Raw genomic sequence first — 17,723 nt, forward strand, 5'->3', positions numbered from 1 at the left:
TATAGCAAAATAAGATTAAACTTTCGGATGTTATAAATTTTATGGTTTAGGAATTGAACTTGTAATATTTAGAAAGCACTATTTACAATAAATTACAAATATTATAGACAAATTGACTTATACACATGAGACACATAAATTCAAATCTATGAATAATAATATCAATTCTCCTATTTTAATAATCTGTCAAATTATCAAATTGTAAATGATGCATATCTAAAAATTAAAACTTTAAATTTTAATTATTTGTATGACATGTTATAAAATATTTTAGAGATATTATTATAGGTTGAAAATACAACATTACAATTGTTCTATAGAATTGAGCTTTAGGAGAAACATACACTATTATATCAGTTATATATATATATATAAATTTACATAATTATTAATTTATGATATTATTGGGACCATATTTTATAAAGAGATTTTAAAAAAATTATTATCTTATTATCTTATCAAATATTGTTAATTTTTACACTGACCCGACTTGGAACCAGCAAAATTTATTAATTTATAGAGTATTAATTTATAGAGGTTCTAGTGTACTTGGTGGTCCATAAAACACTTAAATACAGAACTGGTCTATTCCAAATAAAACAAAAAAAAATCTATGTACCAAATAATGGTATACAATGGATCGATCACACAAAAGCATACTCAAACAAGAGACAATATCAACACTATTGGAGGTAATCCCAATTTGGTTCGGTTTACTTAAACCACTCAGGTTTCTAATACGGATCGACCCAACATCTATCATCTCTCACAGCTTTCTTCCAACGTTCCTTAAATCTCTTCATCTCTATGAATGATTTCATCCTCACTTCTGGTCTATTATCTACTTCACGAGACTCCAATGATTCCTGTGAACCTCAACCAAATAATAAGACATAACTCCATCAACAAAATATATACAAAATCACTTGAAGAGCGTACCGTTGATTTCGGGTCTGTCTCATTCCGTATAGAGCTTAAAGCGGTTTCAACCACACCGAGCGTTGGAAGACCATAATGAATTATGTACTCCGCATCAACAACACCAACATTTTTCTTACGATCACCCTATCCACATCCATGAACATGTTAATAAGTACACTAAGTGAGGGATTATCAAAACCAGTTAAGAAATATAAAAGTAGTTAGAGAAGAAACCAACTTGAGCACAATAACCTAGCTGCGTATCCAGACCCCATGCATGGATCAAATCATTCTGCAACACAAACCAAAGCATTAAACCCCCAAAGACTCGAGGAACCAAAAACGAATGCCGAGATATATATATATGAAAATGTCACCTGAATCATATACCAAGAACATCTCCATGCTCCTCTTGAGAAGACAGGTGCCATCATTTCTACCCACCTACACATCCAAGTTACGGGTTAACCGGAGAAAGAGGGAGATAGAGAGTTTGTTAAAAAGCTTTTTACCCGATGCAGGGAGGATTGGTGCTATGGTCATCACATCTCCCGCTACCTTTGTATTTATACATCCTCCTGTGAACTTTTGATTTCTTGCGACGAGCAGTTATAGGATGATGCACTTCTGATTTTGTAGTGTCGAGAGCTGGTTGCGATATCTGAAGCCCCTCTTCTTTTACAATAGATAGGTACCTAAAAATGAGAAAATGATTCCATCATGTAAATGAAAAAAAAGAAAAAGATAAAATAAAATAAAAAGGTGACAAGTCCTATATTTGGTTGATTACCGTTGAGGATTAAAATGAGCTACACCAAGATCCTCGTCCCAAAGAAATATATATTCATACTCCGACACTATATCGGGATGCAAGAATCGCTTGGCGAACCACCTGTACACATCATTCAGTTGTTAAGATAATATATATGTGAAGATTTGTGAGAATAATAACAAGAATTGCAAAGAAAACAGACCATTTTGTTTGATTCATTACGGAAACATGAATTGCATGCTCATTCCATGGATACTGCTTCCAATCATCGACAACACCATCGTAATGAAAAAGCATGACCGCGAAATCTTGAGGGGGAAACTGAAGTCACAGCCAATTTGTATCATCAAAAAGGTGAAAAAACTTAGTGATAGAAACAAGCAAAAGACAAGTTTAAAACCTTTTGGATAACTTTGTTGACTAGCTCCTTTTGTTTGATTCCAACTGCCATAGCTAGCAAACTCATTGAGCGGTTTGGACTTCTCTGAAAGAACGAAAGATTAAGCTACATAAATAACAAGCCATGAATATTTACAAATCTTTAAGGAGTGTTTTACAACCTTTTTTGTGTCATCGTAGTTCCATAGATGTTGCGTTTCCAAGTTCGATGTTCTCTCGATTATTCCTTTCGGTAATGCTTCAGTACCCAATGGCTTATCGGAATTCTAGCGAAAAAATATAAATTTGAACATTTTGATATCAAAAAATCTCATAAAGCAAACTCAACGATAAAAAAACCGAACTTCTATGAAGACAAACCTCGCACATACTGGTGGATGTTGTGTTCTGCATCTTATCAGTGATCTGCCACTTTAGCAATCTCTGTAAATCAAAATCTTATGCATCAAAATCAGAATTACTCTATCGTGGTTCCTAGACTTATTGATTTGGTGTAGACTATAAAACATGAATTCCTCAGTAAGGTCATGTTCTACACATGTAGGAAAAATACAAATTACTGATTACACACAAAATAACAAACTGAACAACCCAACCAAAACAAATACAGCATCATAGAAACATATATAGAGCTTAAGGTGAGTGATGTCAGATACAAAATAAATCTTACCTCTTTAAATTCTTCAGCAAGATAAGCATTGCCAATGAAGTAAGCACCACAGATGAGAGCAGCAGTGATTAAGATACTACAGAGACACGATCGATTCATCGAACTCTGCAAATTAAAGAATTGATAATGAAACTTCTTTCTTCAAAGAAGAAAACAAACAACAGAGTCTAGAGACAGAGGCTTTAAAATCATATATCAGAACACTGAACAAGGTCGAGTATCTGAAGAAAACTTGTTTGATTCAATAGGACAAATGAGGTCAATTTGGAAAAAAGATAACAAATTGACAAAAGATTTTGTAGTTTTTTATTCCCTAATGTATACACACACATGAGAGGAAGCAGCTATTAAGCTAGCAAATCCGTAATTTTATCGTACATGTTCAACAATTAACCAACCAAACCATAGACACAAAAATTGGATTTTAGTAAAAAGAAAAAAAAAAGGAGACGAAAGGAAGAAGAAAAGCTAGTCTCTTTTTTACCTGTTTCATGAATTTGGATGATTTGATATCTCTCTGTTTCTGCCTTTTGGGTTTTCTCTGAAAAAAATTGAAACTTTTCTTCCTCTCCTTAAAAAAAGGTTTTATTTTTATTATGTAGAGACAGAATAAAACCCTTTTGTCGAGAGAAGAGGAAGAGACCAAAAAAGCAGAAGAAGAAACGAATAAATCCCGAACTTGGTCTGGTCGTTTTATATTCTCGGCTCCACGAATTCTAAAGCTTTTTAAACAAAAATAAATAACCAATCTATCTAAGAGAAGCTTTTAGCTAAAGAACAATTTCATCTGCTCTGTTAACTTCATAAAACCCAGAAACGAAAGTGATCAAATTTAAGCTGAAAGATGGAAAAAGATGAACACTTTAGAAACGGAACCTAAAGGGATTGATGAGTAAGACTGAAGTCAGAGAGACACGTTTACGAGATCGTGTTGCAATTTCTCAAAGGGCTTTTTTTTTTTTTGTTTGAGACAAATGCTGATGAGATAGAGAGAGAGAGGAAAGTGGTAAGTGGTAAGAAACGTGGTTGTTGCTAATTGGCTGTAAATTGATATTTATTTAAGTCGTGTTCTGTTCTGTTCTGTGTATATTTGTCTCTCGTAGGAATTTGAAAAAACCGACCGAGATATTATTTGTTGTCGTCGTCATAATTACCAGATCAGATCAGATTATTAAAAAAAAAATCGAAAGCTTCTCTCATTTCTCTCAATCAATGTTTTCATTAGCTTTAATTCAACCGCGTCTTCGGGTTTCAGAGATTCCGGTTACTCAAACCTTCAAATCTCCGACGATATGTTACAGTAGCGATTCAAGAACGAAGCGGGAGGAACAGAGGCACGGGAGGTTTCGACTTGTTTCTGGAAAGAAGCCATCTTTTGATTCGGGGTTTACTGATTCTTTCGGGTTACGTCAGTTTAAAGAAGAGGATTTGAATCGTGATGATTCTTTCGATAGCGAACGAGTTGATTACGCTCTGTTAGCTGAGTGGCTTCAGTCTTCTAATGGGATGCGACTAATTAAAAGGATTCACGCCATGGCTTTGAAGTGTTTTGATGATCAAGTGATCTATTTTGGTAATAATTTGATTAGTTCTTGTGTGAGATTAGGGGATTTGGTTTATGCACGGAAGGTGTTCGACAGTATGCCTGATAGAAACACTGTTACTTGGACGGCGATGATTGATGGGTATTTGAAGTATGGTCTTGAGGATGAGGCTTTTGCGCTGTTTGAAGACTATGTGAAGCATGGGATACGTTTTACTAACCAGAGGATGTTTGTGTGTTTGTTGAATCTGTGTAGTAGGAGATCAGAGTTTGAGTTAGGGAGACAGGTTCATGGTAATATGGTGAAAGTTGGAGTTGACAATCTCATTGTAGAGAGTTCTCTTGTTTACTTTTATGCGCAGTGCGGTGAGTTGACGAGTGCGTTACGAGCGTTTGATATGATGGAGGAGAAGGATGTGATATCTTGGACAGCTGTTATATCGGCTTGTTCAAGAAAAGGGCATGGGAATAAAGCTATAGTCATGTTTATGGGAATGTTGAATCATGGTTTTTTGCCTAACGAGTTCACGGTATGCAGTATCTTGAAGGCTTGTAGTGAGGAGAAAGCGATGAGATTTGGAAGGCAAGTACACAGCTTGGTAGTTAAAAAGATGATTAAGACTGATGTTTTTGTTGGAACTTCGTTGATGGACATGTATGCTAAATGTGGGGAGATATATGATTGCAGAAAAGTGTTTGATGGAATGAGCAATAGAAACACGGTCACATGGACTTCGATTATAGCTGCACATGCTCGGGAAGGTTTTGGTGAGGACGCTATCAGCCTCTTCAGGGTGATGAAGAGGCGGCATTTGATAGCTAACAATTTGACAGTAGTAAGCATCCTTAGAGCGTGTGGATCTGTTGGTGCTTTATTGTTGGGGAAGGAACTTCATGCACAGATTATCAAGAATTCTATTGAAAAGAATGTTTATATTGGAAGTACTTTGGTTTGGCTGTATTGTAAATGCGGAGCATCTCGTGACGCTTTCAATGTTCTGCAGCAATTGCCATCTAGAGATGTGGTTTCATGGACAGCTATGATCTCTGGATGTTCGAGTTTAGGACATGAATCAGAAGCGCTAGACTTCTTGAAAGAGATGATACAAGATGGTGTAGAGCCAAACCCATTTACTTACTCTTCTGCTTTAAAAGCTTGTGCGAATTCAGAATCTCTTCTTATAGGCAGATCAATACATTCCATTGCAAAGAAGAATCATGCTCTGTCAAATGTCTTTGTGGGGAGTGCTTTGATTCATATGTATGCAAAATGTGGATTTGTCTCGGAAGCTTTTAGGGTTTTCGACAGTATGCCCGAGAAGAACTTGGTCTCATGGAAGGCGATGATAATGGGTTACGCGAGGAATGGGTTTTGCAGGGAAGCATTGAAGCTAATGTATAGAATGGAGGCAGAAGGATTTGAGGTGGATGATTATATATTTGCTACAATTCTCTCTACTTGTGGAGATATTGAGCTCGATGAAACTGAATCTTCTGCAACTTGTTACTTGGAGACCTCTTCTTAATCTTTCTTCTTTAAAAGCTCTTTCCCAAGGATTTATATGATAAAGTTTCTAATAGAAAAAACGTTCCCATTAAATGTACAAATTTCATCTTGATGATATAAGGATTCGAAGATTTTGAATTTGCAATTTTCAAATGCAAATGCAAAGATTTAAAATTATAAATAGTGATTTTAAATCAATAAGGATATAGACTGTGGTGAATTCTAGGATAGGAAATCTATAGGTAATATGAAAACAACAATATAGTAGAATCAACAACATAAATGAGAAGATGACAAATTTAGAAAGATTTTCTAATTATACTAGAATTTGTACCCGCACACGTTTAATTTAAAATATTTTCTATCAATAAAAATTGTTGAGCTCAAGTATAATTATTCCAACTTTTGAATATAAATATATAACTTACTTTACACAGTGATATACAACATATATATATATATATTTTATTATAATATTTCTTTGTTATATCTATTTACGATTTTACGTGGGATTTTAGTTAAATTTTTTATCAATAAGAATCATTGAATATGAATATAATTTGAAGATTAAAAGATAAATCTATATAAATGTCGTACTTATTTTACTAATCTATATATTACATATATTGTCTAGTGTTGCAATAATATTATCGACAATCTTCTGACCTTTTATCTTTAAAAAATTTCATTCCATATTCATATACCATGAAAACATAATTTTAAAAGTTCTAACATCAATGTCGACCGTTGACCAAATTATAGAGACCATTTAAACATATTGATATCCTATATTAAATGCGAATAAACAAAGTTTCATGAACAGTTTTACTGCTATGTCGCTACAATAAAGTTGTCCAAATGCATCATCTGTCATAATAGAATTTCATACTAAGTCAAGAATGCTTAAATGATGAAACATTTAAACCTCACAATGAATATCTATTCACTAATCCAAGCTATATATTTTTCTAAAATCTCATATGTTATTTTCAGATGTTAATTTTGTGATGCAACCCCAGCTTCGTCTTCTCAAAAAAAAAAAAAAAACATAGTGTACTTTAAATATGTTGTTTTTGCCAATGTTTTGGGTTAAAAGCATTTGATAATATATATATATATATATATATATGTTATATTTGTTATCTATGCTTTATATCATGTTATAAAATTGTAGCCCTAGTTGATAATATACCTTATGAGATATGCTACCCAAATCACATGCCACTTTTTTGTAACGGTTTGCATATCATTTTTTCTATATTTTCTGACAATTGATTTTGTTTTTTAGATAGATTATTTTTTCAAAATTCTTTTTCATAGTTTTCTCAAAAAAAAGTGTGCCCCTTGCAATGTATTTGTTTTAGATCAAAACTTTTTAGTTAAGTTAAATTAAGTAATTAATCTTTTCTTTCTTATAAGTAAAATTTAATAATAAATCTTTATGGTATATGTTTCTTAGAAACTAATGTTTCACTTCAATTTTATTTTCATGTTTAGATTTTTATAAATACAATTACATAACTTGTTTTTTTACTCCACCATGTATTAAAATCTTACATACATTCTAAAACTCATTAACCCATTCTAAATTTTGGAATATAATTATTTTTTGGTTATGATTTTAATAATAACATTATTACTAAAACAAATTTATAGTATTATTTTTACTATTTTAATTTTTTCATTTAATTTACTTAATTCATTTTTAGATAGTTATTATTTTTATTATTTACTAAAAATTATATTATTGTTTATACTATTTTAAAATTTAATTAATTTTAGTTAATTCATTTTTATTTACTTTTTACTATTATTAATTATAATTAATAAATATGCAATGAATGAATATTAAAAATAATATTTTTAATGCAAAAGAAAAATGATTAGGTAGATGCTGATGTGGAGGAAGGAGAAGTGAGCAAAGTTAATTTGTATATACTAGGATAGTGCCCGCGCTACGTCGCGGGGTTGTTTTTTGTATTTTTTTATTTTAATTATTTTTAAGATAATTTTTGTATGGCTTTTGTAATTAAAAATCATTATTAATATAGTTTTTGACAATTTTAATTGGAAATTTTTTATTTTTAGGTTTTTATTATTATTTGTTTTTGGTTATATTTTATTTTAGTATTGTAATGAAATTATAGACTAAAATCAATTTTAGTTTTTCTTGTATTATGATGCATTGGAGCACTAAAACCTATGAACTATTATAATCAATCCTAAAATTTCCAAATATAGCAACATGTATAAGAAGAAATTTAAACAGTATTTCCGTATATAGGTAATGAGCACAAATCACTGTTAAAAAGTAACTATACTTCGATTATACCCTATATGTAAATGTAACAAAATTAAACAAACAACTTGATTAGTTTTATACACATCATACAAAATGGGTATGTGTAGTATTTTTTGTAAGATGTGTTTTAAAACTAATCAAGTAAATAATATTTTGGTGTTTCAGTCTCTAACACTTAACAAACTAATGTTATTTACTCTAGAATCATGGTCTCTTACATTTGAGAGAATCAAGAGGATTAGTAGCTCTATTGAAGAGTTTATACGAAACTGTTTTGAGTAATATATTTTGTGAATATTTCATGAAGAAACTGAAACAAGACATATATAAATGAGAAGACACTCGTACTCACATATTTTGTGAATATTGCATTCTCACTAAATCTGGGTTCGAACTAAGTCTTTCTCAAAGACAAACGTATATTTGTAATGTTGTAAAAAAAAAATGATATATATTACTTTATAAAATGATGAATGTATTGTACAGTGATCGTATTCGCTTTTTTCTTATGTTTTAAGTCTATGTGTATAACTTTTTACAGACAATTTTTTTTTTTGTTTACAGATAATTAATTTGTCTTTATATTGTAATATATATATATGTGTATAATTTCATCGACTATCACACTAAAGAAAACCTTTTATATGTACTTGGAATATACAAATTTAAGATGATTTAAGATTTATAATTTTTTATTTGCTCCCATTTTAGTAATTTTATTTTACGATTTTATTACAAATGCATTCATTAATAATTACTTGTTACATATATTAGTTTTACACAGTAAATATATTGTAAAATCCCTAAGTATTTACATTTATGAATAATATTTACGTAAAGTCCCTGCATATATTTTGTATGCATTTATATAGACAATATTCCATGTAATGTTTCCAAACTCTTAACATCGTCATACCACTTAAATGGTTTGTTGCATTTGGCTAAAAATCATATGCAGCTTCTAAAGCAAAGCATTGCAAAATCTTCTAGGCCAGAAAGTGATATAAATGCCCATATAAAAACTTTATTATGAGAAAAGAACATTGTGCTTTGTGCATTCCCAAAACTCATGTTAACATGACAAAGCCAAAATCATTTTCAAGAAAATTAAATTAGCTGCAGAAATTAAGAACAAATAATAAAAAACAATTCCAATTCTTTAAATGACCAACTAAATCAACAACAGTGGTATAACGCAATATTATATGCAAGTTAAGCAATAATTAGGAACAAAACTAATACCAAACGAAATATAAACAATAGTTTGACTCTGATTAGTACACTAATATTATGAGATTTGCTTTAATAGGCTGTGTAAACATCATCAAGAGACAACACTAATTAACATCTGGCATGCCATCAATCTTATCTCTCAATGACAAATCCAGATCATTCTTCCATCATCAAACTCTTCCTTTGAAAGCCCTCTGACCTGAGAATATATAATTTTTATCATGAGATATAAGAAAACCAATCAACAATACGGAAGAAACAAATCATCAGGTTTTTAGGTCACGAAAAAAACCCTATTTGAGAGCAATCTTTTGAAGTTTTGGAATTTCTTCAAGTAATCGAGATTTGGTTCTTCAAATCTCTGCGTTCATCGCCGCAATTGTCGCCTCCTCTGTTTTTATAATGTTCCCCACAATCTTCCATTTACAAAAGAAAAAACAAATTCACAAAAACAAAACAAAACAGATAAATGAAATTGAAGAACAGCTGTAAGAAATCGTCTTCTTGCCTTATTGGTTGCTATGGTGTTACCCACAAAATTTAATAGGAGTTTACCATTCATCAAAGCAGTCTTCTCTTAACCTTGATAGTGTTATCATAACTGCAAGAGAACAAAACATCCGTAGTGGATTAAAAGGAGACGAAAACTAAAAAAAGAAACTTTCTTCTTTTTGTGTCGGATACTGCAGAAGCTTGAACTATATGCTTCACTGTGAGGGTTTGGGACCAAGCACGACGATCGATAGAGTTGCTGCCGCGTATGTTCGATGGCACGTCCTTATTTTTTAGAACTTAGGTCAAATGCCCTTATCCGTGGCTCATGACATTTCTCTACATATTCACATATTTATAATTTTATACAACTACATGAAACACACCAAACCAAATCGATCCACATGAAAAGCTCAAGTTTAGTATTTGATTTATTCTTCATGGGCCAACTAACTTGGGCTATTTAGATTCAAATTTGGTTTGCTAAATATATTTTGACTCGGCTGATTAACTCTTCTAGATTTTGTAACATTTTATTTCTTATGGTCTTTAATAGAATATCAATTAAAAAAAGGAGTAAAGTGACGTGGAATAGATGGTATTAATTAAAATGTTTTCATTGGTTACCTATTTTAATTGATGTGTCATCTCCAGAATGCTTCACAATGCTGATGTGTCATGCTGTGGAGAGAAACATTAAAGTTTTAGAGGGGGTATTGAACTTATGTTTTAGAGGATTTGGTGGAATTTTAATATTTTAGAATTTTGCAAGATTTGAGTAAGCTTTTAGAAGATTTGAGTAATTTGTTAGAATTTTTATATTGAGAAAATGAAAATGAAATGACAATCTGTGAGATTTTGACAGATTTTGTGAGTGATTTTAGAATGATCAAACACATCATCGTCTCATTATTGATCATTTGCGGAGATAGAGTGATATCTTCCGGTAGACACTGCTGACTGAGACGAGGTCGGCCTCATTAGAACGATAAGCCTTGTGGCTTCAAATTTATATGCATACCAGTTCTGGGTTCCTTCTAGATCGGTGGGAAACTGCTCTCCAAGTCGTGACGGCGAGCTGATAGCTAGGGTTTCGAACAGGATGTGTCTGTTCCGGAGATAGGGTGATATCCTTCGGTAGATACGTCAGTTTGAGTTGAGGTCGGTCTTTCTGGAAAGATGACTCCAAGTGCTATCCGTGGATAGGTTATGCGTAATCTGATTCATAGTATTTTATCCGGAAATCGATTTCGAAGCTGACTGATGCGATAAAGACGGATCTGTATTTCAACAGATTGAGTACGCTGCAGAGAGACGGCGATATCTTTCGGCTGACAGGTCCGATCAACATGAAAATGGGTTCTATAGAAAGCTGATTCTCGGGGCGGCTATGAGTAGGTTATTCAAAACCAGGTTCGTCGTACTCAGCTGGGAAATCGATCCCTAGGCGGGCTGGTCGAAAATAGACGGATCTGTCTTTGAAGGATAGAGTATGTTGCAGAGAAACTGCGATATCTTTCAGAAGGGAGCTCGGATTGAAACGAAATTGGGTTTTACGGAAAGCTGGTTTCCGGGGCAATCCATAGATTGGTTATTCGTCTTCTAGTTCGTCGGGAGCTGCAGGGAATTCGCCTTGCAAGGAGGCGGTTCGGATGGTTGAATTTGATCTTCTGGTTTGTTTTATGTTTGGTAATAAAGAGAAAAAACGTAGAACTCTTGGTGATGACCAGGATCATTACTTAGGCCAATTTAGGTGATGACCAGTTGCAACCGTGCTATAGCCAGTTGCAGGAACAAAACTTTTAAGAATTTTGGAAATCGTTCAAAATTCCATCTTAAAGGGTGTGGTTTTATAAGTCACATTTTTCAACTAAAAAACAAAAAAAAAGTCTCTTAAAATTATTCAAAGTAGATCTTTTAAAAAAAATTGTGATATTTGAATAATAGTAGATTTTAAGTAAGTTTTACAAATTATGGATTGAATAACAAGAGATTGTGAATCATTTTAAATGATTTTACATAAATATCAAGTTCAATAACATATGATTTCAAAAGGTTTTTAAAAATCATCAATTGAAATAACAAGTGATTTTGAAAATACCTGAAAATCTTCTAAAATATAAGTTGAATACCCCTTCTTATTGTATTGATTGATATAGATTGTCACTAATTATTTTTGATGATGATCAATTACTAAGAAAAACGTAGAGTGATTCATAAAATATCTAGAACCTTGTTTTTAATGGGCTTTATGAATAGATATGTGCATTAGTGGTAGAATTAGGGATATCAAAAATTGGTAACCCACCCCATTTAAGTATAAACCTATTTAACCTACCTATTTAAATATTTCTAAACTCACTTAAGCTATACATATAATGGTTTTTGAAATAGATGATTAATTATTTGGTTGTTGATTATATTTTATTTATGGTTTAAGTTATTACGTAAATGCAATTTTATGATTTTGACCAAAAACACAGTTTTGGTGTGAAAAACGCGATTTTGGGTGTAAATATTTTCTGTGATTAAAACAATTTTATGGTTTTGGCGTTACAACACAAGTTTTTGAATAAACACTTTTGGTGATAAATACATAATTTTGTGGTTTATTTTGGCGGAAAAAAATACTTATTAAAATTTATATGTGTCTAAATCGGTACTATTGATTTTAATACCCATACAATAAATGGATCTAAATGAGGTGACCCATTTAGCCTCATTTAATTGTTTTCCATAAACAGTTTAAAATAGACTAATTTTTATTCAATATACCCATATTAATATCTCTAGGTAGAATGAATATAGTATGATTTACGATTTAATTAAAAGATTCAGCTGAGGTGCCAATAAAGTGAGAAATGAAAAAAAATATTATAAAGTGGGATCTTCTTTACTAATAATTAGAACGCACTATAAATTATTTAATCAATTTTCTAAGTTGAACCTTTAATAAACATTTCATTAATGTACTTATATATGCTATATATAGTAGAGGATCAAAATATTAAGATAATTTCCTTTAACTTTTTTTAAAATAATAACATTTTCAATTTAAGTAATGATCTCCTCTTTCTTGAATTAGAATGCACATAATGTATTATCATACGGTGACGGTCCCCACTTTGGCACGATGAACATGAACCGATTTGCTCCTCTCTAGTTTTCAACCTTTTGAGGTTTTAAATTTTTAGTTATCACTAAAGTTTGATTCTTTTGCATCTCAACGCATAAATAATCCTCAGTGCCCGATAAGACCCGTTGAATTTGTGTTGATTACTGACTATTTAGATTCGTATCTATTCTAGTTAATAGACAAATAATATCTATATATCAACTAGTTGCACTTTCATAGTACTGTTTTATTACATTGTGAAACCATTTTGTCTTTCAAAATTCATAAACTACATGTATTTCATATGTTAAGCATTATTTTCCGTAGGATAGTACCCTATAAAGTATATACTATAAAGGTGCCTACTGATCTTTTTGCTTAATTAGTGATATATTTGATTTTTATTTTAACATTATTGTATTTACTTTATACAAATGGATGTCAACACAACACTATTGTATATACTTTATATAAGGGAAATGGGGTAGATAACTCATTTTGTTATATTAATTTGTCTCAGTAACCTACTCTCATATTTCTTTTAGATATGGCATTTTAGCCCGAAAATTTTTTGATTTTATTTTCTATCTCTTCTGTCTTTTTTTTTTCTTTTGTTCTTTTTTTTTTTCCAGTTATACTTACAAGTCTTCCTTGTACAATTTATCTGCCACCACCACCGTGCATTGCTATATACTTTCTTGTTTAGAATTTAGTGCTTTTTTCTAAGTTTTGGCAACAACTATAATTTAGTATTTAGCTTCTTATTCAGATTTTGAGATTTAGAGTTTAGTTACATTAGAAGAAGAAAAAAAATCTGGCCATTGAAGATTTTTAAAAGAATGACTAACCTTTTAAATGAGAGATTGATAATAAAATTTCCAAAACTTGTGAAAGCTCAATACCATATATATACTGTATGAAAGTTTGCTAATATTTTGGTATAATGCAAAAACATAATTATATTACCAAAACATTATTCGGGTAAATAACGTCCGGAGAAAATAAAGTATATATTTTAAAATCATATAAGTTTTTGAATTTTTAAAAAATATTTATTTATTCAAAGATTTTAAAGTTTCCCGAAAATATTCGATATGTAAAAAGAATTTATGTTTTTCGACGTAAATAAGATGATTTGCTAATTTGCGTCCTTGAACACTAAATTCCTGTCTAAAAGAAAACAAAAGTGTGAACTATTATATTTATATGTATATATGTGTGTATGTATTATGTAAATTAACTTTTGTTTTTGTGTTCATTACCTCATTGCCGCAATAACATCCAAATTTGTGCGTATGTTTAAAATAAGATAAGAAGGTCACGATGCTTATAATATCTATTGGGTGATATATATTAATCTATTTTAAATTAAAAAGAAAAAGCTTATAATATAATTTACAATGGGTCCATTTGGGTCGTCGTGTGATAACCCATTAATTAGGTTTTGGCGTTCTTCGTAAAATACACTTTGCTTTTTAACAAAATAAGGAATGCCTCACGTTCGCCGTCTTTTTGTTCGTCGATAAAGTAGACTTTTTATTAGTATTTGATGCCATTTACAGCCGATTAAAACCCATTTTTGGTCTTCACGTTCGTTAACTTTTAGGTCGATGCTTTTTTCATATTGATTTTTAAATTGATACATAAAATAATGATATCTTATTATATTAATAATTAATGTTAGGTTAAATTTAATTATTTTCTCCTGATAAGCATTTGGTTTTTTTCATCGGAATTGTCTTTTTCACTCATGAGTCATACATAGTATATCATCCATAAGGCGATCATAGTATTAGGTGTTTGGTTTACTGTAAAGCATGATTAATTAAAAGATAAACAGCCCTTTATGTAAAGCTTATTCATCTTTGAAAAATTTGTGGACCAAACTCTTAGAGGGAAGGGGATATTGAACGTATAAGAATTTGAAGGAACTTATAATGTTATGTATTTTTTAGATTTTATTGAATTCTAGTGTTATTCCACTTATTAATTAATAAATTATATTAAATGATAGTGTTATTCAATATTAGGATGGTTTTGATGGTAATGTTATTTTAAAGGAATTTAATTGAATGTTCACCTAAACAAGTTATAATCCACCAAACATATATTATTAAAATACATGTATAATTTTGAAAAATTCAAGTTAGAACCAAAAGAAAATCGATTCGATATATATATATATATATATATATATATATATCAATTTTCTTACGATGTTTGGAAAAGTATATACAAATAAATTATAACTGTTAAAATCAGCTAAATTTTATTTAATTTAGTTTGAAGGGGGTTTTGCCCCCAAAAAACCCCCTAAATGATTTTTTTTTGCAACTTTATTTTCGGGTTGTAACCTTGAGAAAATGTCATTTGGAAGGTTTTTCTCCAAAAAGCCCTAAACTAAAGCATCTATCAAAAATGATTTTTATTTTAAGTATTTACAATTAAACTGGATGTAAAAAAAATTGTTTGTTTTCTTTAATTGCAAAAGAAGTTCCTTTCTGTAAAGAAATCAAAGATGAATGTAATTAGGTTGCATCCAATATTTAAATGTCGTTAATTTTTTTTATTTTAAAAGTTGTCGTTTATTTCATTGTCTTCAAGTTCAACAGTTTGAACTTTTATTTACTAGTCATGATCAATCTAAAACTCAAGTAATTACGGAGATTGATCTCATATACAGTTATATGACCCATCTAGATCGACCACGCCGTAATTGAACTTTCCTTCCATTCTACTATTTCATCTATTAAAAAAAAATGTTTGTTTAATTTTTGTTTTTAACATAATATAAGTCACAATCAACATATAAACAAACACACGAGATAATCATAAGACAGAATCATATGTATTGCATGCAGGACCATCTAAATCAACGTCACACTGACGTTGCTATATGTATTGTAAAGGCACAAAATAATAATGAAAAGCAAAAGTGGATAATAAAAATATATATGGTCTTTGTTTCAGTCTGGAACGTAAAATAACGAAACTTTAGAATATCTAACGTACGTACGATAACGAAACGTAGAATAGAATAATAATGTATAGAAGTGTAAATTCTTTTATTATTGGAGTTGTCAAAAAAAGAAAAAAAAAACTGTAAATTTTGTAATAATCTTACAAACGCAAATTCACAATTTTATTACAAAACAAAAACAGAATCATTGCAACCAAATTATTGATAAGAAATGCATATCTCGAAGAAATGGAAAACAACTCTTAATTATAAAGGGAACCCTAAATAACTAATGATGTTGTGGGTCGGGTCCTCCTGGACTTAACCGCTCTGGAGATTTCCCGTGGCTACTGCTGCTACCCGCAGCTTGATCATTCGCTACAGTCGGACTCGTAGCTTCGCTAGAAGGGATTAGACCTTTAACCTTCACCCCAACCGGTGCCTGCTTAAGAGGGCGGCTTCCAGCGGCGACTGAAGATAACAGAAGAAACAACAAGAAGCATACAGTGAAGCTTAACTTAGCCATTACAATTAGTTGCTATATTTAGAAAAGCAAAATATATAGGAGGGAGAGAGAGAGAGAGAGATTGCAATTGGGAAGTAGTTCACGTGGTGTGTATTTCTGTATTAGTGTATATGAGGAAAGAAGAGATCTATGGAGGGTTTCTATTTATAGAGTTTTGTTTGAAGGGTTTCTAGTTGTGGTGGTTCTAGCTAGATTAGGGCTTGAGTGCTTATGGCAAGTGCAAGCGTGAGTTGTCACCGACGACAGTTTATCTCGTTGCCTACATTTTTCTTCATTACCAAAAACTTCTACAATAATCATATTAAATCCGTACCAGCTTAGCAAAGTGACTCTTCCGACTTGCAAAATGCAAATTGGTGCTTTGAATAGTACAAAAGAATTATAAAGATCGCCGCATTACATTATAGTACACATAATTAATACAATCGACAGCTTAGTATATACATATTGTGTTAGGGTCTAGGATTGGCCAAGCCCTTTTTTAGACTCATGTGCGGTTCATTTTTAAACACTTGTTGATTTGTTAGGTGGCCTTGTCTCTTGGATGAATTTTATACTAATCCTCCCCAAAAGAACTAGGTGAATATGTCATAGTGGTTACAATGCGTTTTGCAGTCTATATCACTAGAGTTAAAATAAACGGGTAATTAAATTTAAACAATAACTGATCTGAAATTATGTTGAACATTTGGGTTCCCAACCGAATCTCTTTTTGGAAGAATTTTTTTTCCACCGTGTTTCGATATTTGTCAAAACCGACCTTTTTCATGCATGCGATCGTTACATTTTGAATACTCGCTGATTTGTTACGACCGAGATTATGAACAAAATATACTAATCTCGAAACATAAACGAACAAAAGTAAATAGGACTAATATCGAAATGTAGTTTATTTAAATACGAAGCTTGAAGACAGAGTTTTATCCATTTGTACGATCGTTTTGCGTAATTACATCATCAAAACTAACTGAATCTTATGTATATTACATTGGACAGTTAAAAAGAGCGATAAGCGACGGCATCAAGTGCCAATTATAATAAATATATAATTATGTCGATAAAGCAAAAATATTCAATACCAAACCTTACACCATATATTTATAACTCGACCGTCTCTATCCAGTGACATTATATATAATATGTGCATGCGCACAATATTATAATACGTGTGCGAGTGTGTGCGAGAGAGAGAGTGAATAATATACGAGGTAATGATAATGGACGAGGATGGTGATTCATGAAAATCCAATAAGATAGAAAAGGAAAGGAGTAAAATATGAAAAA

At 31.1% G+C, this 17,723-nt stretch overlaps 3 protein-coding genes across 3 annotated transcripts; 1 reads left to right on the forward strand and 2 right to left on the reverse strand.

The window, feature by feature from the left end:
• LOC104723209 lies at nt 494-3,726 on the reverse strand. The gene is made up of 12 exons (XM_010441538.2): nt 3,247-3,726; nt 2,763-2,867; nt 2,453-2,515; nt 2,254-2,358; nt 2,094-2,177; nt 1,896-2,014; nt 1,712-1,813; nt 1,434-1,616; nt 1,299-1,365; nt 1,160-1,213; nt 940-1,065; nt 494-866 (listed from the first exon to the last, which is right to left on the reverse strand). The coding sequence occupies exons 1-12, from the start codon at nt 3,253-3,255 to the stop codon at nt 735-737; spliced, it is 1,149 nt and encodes a 382-aa protein (XP_010439840.1). The 5' UTR covers nt 3,256-3,726; the 3' UTR covers nt 494-734.
• LOC104723210 (pentatricopeptide repeat-containing protein At4g18520-like) lies at nt 3,850-5,950 on the forward strand. The gene has a single exon (XM_010441539.1). It carries the CDS (start codon nt 3,975-3,977, stop codon nt 5,829-5,831), a length of 1,857 nt encoding a protein of 618 aa, XP_010439841.1. The 5' UTR covers nt 3,850-3,974; the 3' UTR covers nt 5,832-5,950.
• LOC109127584 (CLAVATA3/ESR (CLE)-related protein 2-like) lies at nt 16,051-16,535 on the reverse strand. The gene has a single exon (XM_019232530.1). It carries the CDS (start codon nt 16,437-16,439, stop codon nt 16,203-16,205), a length of 237 nt encoding a protein of 78 aa, XP_019088075.1. The 5' UTR covers nt 16,440-16,535; the 3' UTR covers nt 16,051-16,202.

This window comes from Camelina sativa, chromosome 11, assembly GCF_000633955.1.
Source record: "Camelina sativa cultivar DH55 chromosome 11, Cs, whole genome shotgun sequence".
Lineage (NCBI taxonomy): Eukaryota > Viridiplantae > Streptophyta > Magnoliopsida > Brassicales > Brassicaceae > Camelina > Camelina sativa.